The sequence below is a fragment of the Telmatherina bonti genome (genome assembly GCF_933228915.1).
Source record: "Telmatherina bonti genome assembly, chromosome: 8".
Lineage (NCBI taxonomy): Eukaryota > Metazoa > Chordata > Actinopteri > Atheriniformes > Telmatherinidae > Telmatherina > Telmatherina bonti.
The window spans coordinates 27,968,455-27,977,234 of NC_136626.1; the positions used below are offsets into that span (position 1 = coordinate 27,968,455).

General features: G+C 38.8%; 2 protein-coding genes across 2 annotated transcripts; one reads left to right on the forward strand and one right to left on the reverse strand.

Annotated features, from left to right (window-relative positions):
- The first annotated feature begins 9 nt into the window (after nt 1-9).
- On the forward strand, nt 10-3,633 carry rfxank (regulatory factor X-associated ankyrin-containing protein). Its single transcript, XM_079244632.1, has 9 exons — nt 10-191; nt 279-383; nt 524-625; nt 723-788; nt 857-957; nt 1,038-1,163; nt 2,437-2,503; nt 2,585-2,665; nt 3,329-3,633. Exons 2-9 carry the CDS (start codon nt 284-286, stop codon nt 3,379-3,381), a joined length of 696 nt encoding a protein of 231 aa, XP_079100758.1. The 5' UTR covers nt 10-191; nt 279-283; the 3' UTR covers nt 3,382-3,633.
- A 339-nt stretch (nt 3,634-3,972) lies between these two features.
- On the reverse strand, nt 3,973-5,711 carry nr2c2ap (nuclear receptor 2C2-associated protein; the record flags this gene model as incomplete). The annotated part of the gene is made up of 5 exons (XM_079245515.1): nt 5,641-5,711; nt 5,401-5,491; nt 4,663-4,768; nt 4,505-4,574; nt 3,973-4,093 (listed from the first exon to the last, which is right to left on the reverse strand). The coding sequence occupies exons 1-5, from the start codon at nt 5,685-5,687 to the stop codon at nt 3,973-3,975; spliced, it is 435 nt and encodes a 144-aa protein (XP_079101641.1). The 5' UTR covers nt 5,688-5,711.
- Nucleotides 5,712-8,780: the final 3,069 nt, after the last annotated feature.

Sequence of the window (8,780 nt, forward strand, 5' to 3'; positions counted from 1 at the left end):
GAACGAGTTTTTAATCCATATGCTATAATAATAGATTTATTAAGTAGCTTATTTCCTCTGCGATGTGAAATGGGCTGACTAAAGAGACCAGCGAGATCAATTGTGTGACCTGAAATAATTTACTTTCAGTTTAAAAGAAAAAAAAAAAAAAAAAGGAAGTTAGCGCGACTGTGAGGCCGTGGTGTGATGTGGTGAGTGGAAAATGTTTTTCGCTTCCTAGACGAACTAAATTGATAAACTCTCTTTGGTGCCTGTATAATATATTTTTTCCATTGCAGTTATCATGGAGATCGGAGATGATGAAGATGTAGCAGATGGCCAACACATTCAGCCATCCAACGCTAATGAATGTTCCTCCGATGCAAGACACAAGTCGTCAAGTGGTACTGTGTCTTATTTTTCTACAACTGTCCAAGCTGTGGTTACTTTTCTATCATAATTATAGTATTATGCCACACATAAACTGTGTAGTGTAGAAATAATTAGACTGTAAATATTTTTTATTCCTCTGACATGAATCTAGAAAACATGGACATGGATGAAGATGATTTATTCAAACACTCCACTACCCTCACCAACAAGCAGCGTGGGAATGAGGTTACAGTAAGACCAGCAACATTAGATGGTGGGTAGCGTCCAGGCAAAGAAGTGTTGATGTTAAGATTTTCATTTTCATCATTTGAAATGTGACCAGAAAAGTAATCGTCTCTTAATCCCATCAGCTCTCTCTATACATCAACTGGCAGCCCAGGGTGAGGTGTCACAAGTAGCTGCACACCTGAGTAAAGGTGAGAACATCTTACGACATGCACTTTGATAACGTGCATTTTCTTTAATGTCCTGTTTTATCTTGCAGACGGTTCGCTGCTCAGCTCTCAGGACGAGCGAGGCTTTACGCCTCTCATGTGGGCAGCAGCGTTTGGAGAGAAAGCAGTGGTGGACTTTCTCCTTGAGAAGGTTAGTAAGAAGACTTTTATGCCATGAATAGAAAATGTGCAATCTGACTGAAGTTTGTGCAATTTTTCTTTTGTTTACAGGGTGCAGACCCCAAAACGATTGCAAGGGAGCGAGAGAGTGCTCTGACACTGGCCAGCTCTGGGGGTTATGTGGACATTGTTGAGTCTCTTCTTAGACACGGAGTTGACATTAACACCTACGATTGGGTAGTTATGCCTTCATGACTTGCCAACATTAATATTTTAAGATTTATTAGCAGACCATTTATTATTTAAACTTAGCACAATAAGTAAGGAAACGTGTTTGTTCAGTTATTTCTTCCTTTTAATTATACCGACTAGTGGTGTGTTATACATTGTTGAAAAGCCAGATTAGTCAACTTTACAACAAGGTGTAACTTGTAAAGATTTTACATTTATAGAACGAACAACACAGCTAAACGTGTGGGATGTGGCCCTATAAATCTGCCAAAATCCCTCACCATATTCTTCTGTAGGTATTTACTGTGTGATCCAAATGCTGCCAGGTGTGTTCTGGTTACAAATGATCGGTATGATTATGACATGACTGATTATCAGACATATCAGAATGAGATTCTGGGGCCAGAGGTGATCCCATATTCTCAGATACTGGGACCCAACTCTATTCTCCAGGGTCACAATGTTCTCCACTAAGAAGCCAGTGTCATGTCAGAATACCTTCAGAATTTGGACGTGGAGTCCAAATGACCCAAATGAACCCAAATGAACGCTTGTGGAATCCGCATGAGCGTGTTGCTGTATGTGCTAGTAAGACCAACACAACCATGCTGCTTGACCTTCAACACCTCCTGGTTGAGGAGTTGAACGTAATCCCACAGCCTCAGGCTGATGACCAGCATGAGGAGGATGTGCAAAGTTGTTAGATTCCTGACTCTGTAAAGCTAATAAAGTATCAAAGTGTCCAGTATGTGTTTTTTTTTTTCCATATTACTGTGAGAGTAAAATAATTTATTCCACCAGGCATCTTAAAATAAGAATGAATACCAACAAATGGAATATTTCAGGGGATTTGGACACATTTTCAGTAGGTACTACCCCCATGTAGTAAAAATGTTAAAAAAAATCACTTCATGTAAGGACCTGCGTCCAACTGGACAGTCCACTAGCACCTTTCTACGATGTCCTCTACTGTTTTATTTCATGCTTGTGTTGTTCTCACTCATATGTAAATCACTTTGGATAAAAGCGACTGGAAAATGACTGTAGAATAGAATAGAATAGAATAGAATAGAATAGAATGTTTAGCTGGTTGCCACAAATGTACAATCCTGAAAAGTTATATCATGTTGTAAATGTGACAAGTGAGGTTTTAAAAAGATGTATAATGCAACACCAATTAGGTATTTTTAAATAGGAGAAATAATTGGTTTATTTAAGGCTGTTTGAGTTATCTCTCATTTAAAAACAAACAAAATAAAAACATTGTTTTTATTCTCAGAATGGCGGAACTCCTCTTCTTTATGCTGTACGTGGGAATCACGTCAAATGTGTAGAGGCACTACTGGGTAAGCTGAGTTTCTATTAGTCAAGATGAATGTGAAAAAAATTATATTGGCTTTCTTTCCCATTATGGTCCTTTGTTTCAGCAAAAGGAGCAGATATGACCATCGAGTCAGACTCTGGGTACAGTCCAATGGCCTTAGCTGTCGCCCTGGGACACAAAAAAAGTATGTATGGTATTCCTCCACCTGATATAGAAGGTAACCAAATCTGTTGGTGGTCATAAATTGGAAGTGATAAGTGATGATTGTAAATAAATTAAGTATGTACAATCAAAATGTTTCAATATTCGCACCAAGGTCAAATTCAGATTTCTAACATTAAGAAAATCCCTTCTGCACCAGATGTGGCAAAGCTGTCCATAAAAGCATAATATAACCTTCACTACGTGCCCCTGCTTGCAAGGTTTCTTTTTGCTTGTGTGCATTTTGTCAGTCTTTGACAAATGCTTTTAATTTTTATTTTTCTATGTGAATAGAACATTAATCTAAAAAAGAATGAAGCTCATATGCAAAAACTGCAAACATTAACGGTGTTTTGTCTTTCAATAATCTCCAAATCACACATTTTTATCTGATTTCATGTGTGCTGTGAGCTGAAACCACTTCAGTTTAATTCAAGTCAGTCTGAAGTTCCTGAAATCTCAAGCATTTTGTTTTCTCATAAGTGGCACCAACTTCTGCAGGTTTATTGAGTTCCTTTAATATGCTCAAACCTGAAAACATCTTGTTTGGTATAAATCCCTTTACATCAACTTATAGACTAAACTATATGTATTCACAATTATAATTTTCATTTAGTAAAATGAACTTTTTCATTTTTTTTCCCAGTTCAGAAAGTGTTGGAGGACCATATCCTGAAACTCTACAAGCCACCAACATGATTTCTGTGGATGAACAATGTGATGGAAAAGATCTGATGTTCAGAAATGATTGTGTGAGATGGTGATGTCATCAAACCAAAAATTCATAAACATTTGCAGAGGCATTAATATAGCAAACTGGATATATCCATTCATAAACTGTTTCATTCACTTGAATGCATTACTTGTAATGCTTCACAATGTAAAAACTTAGTACAAGGACTACATGTAACAGTTGTGCTGCAGATTGTTTTTGACAGAGAAAAAAAGTCAGCAAACAGGATTTAATAAAAAACTTATTTTTTTAATGGAATGTTGATTAAATCAAAGGCACAATGCAGGATAAAGAGCCAATCAAAACACTTTTTGGGTTCATAGAACATCCATAAAACCTGCAGTTGAAAATCACAACATAAAGCGTTGTGCGTTTTAGTGATGCAGAGTGAGACCGACCGACAGATCCCTGAATGCATTTATACCAAAAAAGGCCACGTTCACGTCAGTTCACAAGGTGGTAGCGTAGATTACATGTTTCCCAAGTGCCACCACACTATCCTGTACTTCACCCAGGGGTCACTTCCTCTCTCATGATAGAATGAAAAAAGAAATCGGTCATGTGGCTTTTTCCCCCAGGACATCCAAGGAGTAAACAATTATTCTCCCAAAAAAGTCCGTACTATTCTCAAACATTATTTTTACTTTGTCCACAGCAGAGGCGTCCTGTATGGGAAAGCTGTGGGTGTGGAGTTAAGAACAAGATACCGGCTGTAATAAGGAAAAGCAGGTCCAGCAAAACATTGTCAGATTGTTATGAGCCATCCAGAACAGCAACAGGAAGTCCGCTGTGTTCTCTGAGTGACATGTAGATTTCCTGTTAAAGCTCTGCTAAATGAAATATTTTGGATTAAAACAACTACATCTTGTGTTGCATTAGCTGTATACAGTTAACTTAGACTGCAATATAAACAGTTTCCTACCAAAAACTAATAATAATAAATAACAGTTTGTTAAATAAAATACTTTTATTATTTTAAATTTATTCCCTAATTTGCCATTCTATATCAAGTTAAGGCATTACAGAAATGGTTCAATTTATGCTTTTATTTATTTAGTAAAACATCCACATGGAAAATAAATGAAGGATATCTGAAGAGAATTGTTGTCTTCTGGGTAAAAACTCCCAAGTTCTGAGAAGTCTCCTTCTTTGAGGCAACCTGCAAACACCACAAGTGGAAAAATACATGGCACCATTTGTCACACCTCGAGGTAAAAAACACTGGACAAGGATCTTTAAAGTTTTACCTTCTAATCTGCAGGTTTTGGCTGAGAAACCTCCCTGAAACTGGACCTTTACTTCTGACACCTTTACAGACTTGGGGAATTCCAATGATACCCACTGACATTCACCCTGAAAAAGATGAGACGTGGATCACCTACTGATAGATACGGCACGGTTACCCTAGTTGGTCTTATAATGGCTGTACTGTTGTAATGTTATGTGTGTTGAAGCAGAGAAACATTGAAAATCTGCAGAGCTGTGACGTTTGTAGAACCTAACTGAATAGAGCTGACATGCAGTAATGGAAAAACTAAATCTTCAATCATTTTTCTATTGATTAAAAACAGTTTTAAATTTAAGAGTACCTGTTTTTTTTCTCATAAGAAAACAGGAAAAAAAAAAATCAATTTATGTTCACAAAGGTTATCATTTACTCCTGGTCCCACTTTATAGTAGTGGTTCATCGTGTTTTTAAAGAATAAAAATTACTTAAACCCCACATTTTATTAAATAACAATGCGGTCTAACTAACTTGGTCGTACACCAATGGATAGTTTTGTGGCTTATGGTCAGACTGATTCAGAAACAACTGTAGACAGGTTAATATCTATATATCTGAGTGAAGGTTGAGTTTATACTGCAATTGTGCGGTTTAATTACTGTATTGAGTTTTATTAATAAAAGATAATGGAATGATGATAGTGTTAATAGTGTTTCAGTATGTAGTCTGGACTAGAGATACTGTTTGTTTGTTTTTTTACCTGGTCTGAATTCCAGCACGTCTCCTCATTACAGTCGAACATGAACTTCTTTCCAAACTGTTTCACATCTCTGTTTAACACTGAACTCACCCTAAAATGGGATGGAAAATACCACAGATACGTGTACAAGCTGTCAGGAACCTTGAACTGAAGCACAGTATTTACAAGTGGGTGGACTAATAACAAAGGGTCCATGAGATATGTAAGCTAATTCCGCCAACTCGATACAATTGATTTTACCTGCTTTGAGTTTCGCTGCAAATCAACGAAAAAGCCATGTCAACCATATGTTTAAAGTCACAATTTGCCGTCAAGTGTCGCAGCCACGTGGTGTTATTTTACGACACTGACTTCAGAGCTTGTAGTTTTGCTTCTGACCACTAGATGGAGATCAAGCTCCGTCGGAATATTAGCTGTGACCCAGTTCAGGCTTTGCGCCATAAAACAGAGCTGTTGAGGGGTTGCCAAGTTCGCTTTTTAACTTGTGCTTAACTTGGGGGGGGGGGGGGGGGGTTTGTTTTCTTTAATGTGGTTGATTGTTTAGTTTTGTCCTGCTGCCTTTATAAAGACCTCTCTCAGGTCTCAGGTTTTCCTGAGGTTTTCCACAAAAGGCAGAAATCCCTGTCTGCGGATGCAACAGTCTTGTTTTCAGGAACTAGTGTCCAGAACATGGACTGTAGGTCCGGTCCAGAGCCTTGTTTCCCTGGTTACCACCTCTAAATGAAAGCTCCTGCACACACAGGTGCGCACTTCACCTGACAGAACAACTTTCTGTCAATTAGTGTGTTTAAAGTGTAAAATATGTGCTCACAATGCAGCATGCTGACACACACACACACACACACACACACTCAAACCCTTATCCATTTGCTTATTATTTCCTCTTTTTTTTTTTTTTTTTTTTTTTTACCATGAGATTTTTTTAATTTGTTTTGTTATACCCCAGATTTAAAAAAAAAAAAAAGAGAGAGTAATCTATGAGGAGCCAATGTGCTTCTTTTGGATTTGTTTTTATTGAGCTGGTTGCTCTTTTCTTGCAAGATCTGGCAACACTTTACGTCTTATGGATATCCAAGGAAAGAGTCTTGTCCATCATCAGTCTACAGCCATAGAAAATGCTTGTGTGTCAAACTGCAGTCTGCAAAGGCCACAATCTTGCAGGGTTTTTGTTTTGTTTCCCTGCTGCAACACACTTGACTGAAATTAGAGGGTTTGGAATTATGAGCAGTGTTGGAGCAGGGAAACATCTAAAACGTGCAAGAAGACTGGAGTTTGACAGATCTGCTTCAGAGTAGGAAATATTAAACGCTGATGTTCTCTTGTAAGTGAAGTTCTGCGCACCCATCTTTGCACTTTCAGTTCCCAGTGTTGTGTTCACGCAAGATTTTAAGATCAAGGGGAAAAAAATTCATTAGGAAAAGAGAACCACAGTCACCAAAGGCAAATTGATCAACTAACTGATTTCAACCTTCAAATGGAAGCCAGTTCAGCACAGGAGACCATCAGAGATGTTGCCTGCAGTGAGGGGGGCACCTTGCAGGTAACATCCTGTGTGTTAACATAATTGTGCAAGAACACATTCACGCTCATGGTAGATTGGATAATCCCACAAAGGGAAGTAATATCGGCTGGAAGTTTTACTGTTTTTCTCTGAAACCGTATCCCTGTATCTATTTCATGACCTGAGAACCAATAACACTAAAGTGTGTGTGTTTGTGTGCAAAGGCGACAGCCAATGGTTCATTGTTAATAGAGAAGTCCTGCAGAGGTTTTGTCAAGGTGCCCCCTCAGTGCAGATAATCAATAGGTCTACAATACAAAACCTGATGAAACCCATTCTCTGAGAAAATTGCACAAGGGGGGGAGTGGGGAGTGTGACTGTATTATATGATTTGGATACAGCCCCACCCCAACTCAAAAATCTCTCCCAAAGAGACTCATGTACACACTTACCTTCTCCATGGCTACGTCACTTTTTACTCTGTGATCTCACATTATTCTGCTTATTTATGTTGCACTTCTGCAGTGCTTTGTCATGCATTAAAGACTGAATTTCAATAGCAAATTACATCAATTAAATGTCTCATACATAACCATTATTAGTTACAACCCTCTGCTCCTTTGGGGAAGTGGACACTGGACCTCTAAGGTCTCTTGTGGTTTTTGTATTAGGATGCTGCCAGTGGCTCTTTTGAGCCCTTTAGGTTGTGGCCGTTATGGATCAAATCTGTTCTGCTGCATCTGTGGACACACGATCAGATTAAGGTCGTTCGGGGGACTGACGTTGGCAAGTGTGCGGTGGCTTTCGTCTTTCGATGTGTTCCTCGAGCTATTCCTGAGTATTATTTTGCGTTCTAGAGAGCTTTTGAGTAACATCTCGCTTCAACTTGCTGAAATGTGAAGGTGGATCATCCAACTCCATCCATGACCAAAGTGCTCAGTTTGTGCATTTATTTTAGAGGCCCACTGACCATTAAACCCTATGTCCTATCTCCACCTGAACTGGATGTTGGTGGACTTGTATCTGTGCAGAGCTGAAAGTGGGTGATCCAACCTCGAGTCACAACCACACATACTTGGAACTTTTTCATGCTGAAGGACCCCACTGGTGTTGGGGTGTTGTCATGAGGCTTGTTTGTACACTTTTCTACTAAAACTAATGGGAAAACGTGTCCAAACCTTTAACTGGTTGTGTAGATATCATAGTAACATCACAACCTGAGGTTTCCCAGACAAACGTCACAAAGCAACAAAATGATCAGTGTTGGTTTTAATGTTCTGCTTTATTGGCAAATATGTTTGCAGGTCCGTAAAGCTGGTAATCATAGGCACTGCCTTAACAGTTACTTAGCCAGGTGCTCATTTATTTGCGTGACAGCACTAATTTTCTGGATTGGAGCCATTTTGGATACCCACCTGGCCAACAGTCCCACGAGAGTCACTTTTATTGGTGAGCGATGAGCTGTCGCTCAGATGTGTAAAATGGTGCCCATGTGGACTGCTAATGATGCCAAGGTGGGCCGCTAGTCAGCAATTAATCCTAAGAACCCACATGTGCTCTTTTTGTGTACATTACAAGAACTGTTGGAGACAGGGAAACTGCAAGATATCAAGTCAGATCTCTAAGACGTCATTATGAGTCCAGCTTATAACCCATGTTGATCTACAACATGTTTATTACATTGTACAAATTACTACAAAAGGTACAGGGGTATTTTGTTGTTGTTTTTTTTTTTTTTACCTTTGTGCAGGAACAAGCTAGCTGGTTTCCCTTCCTTTTTATATGCTTAAAAGATCATTAAGTCAGTAGGCTGCTGGCTGGACTTATATTTACCAGTTAAGAGAACCTTATTGTCTAATGGCCTGTGTACGTGTGAAGT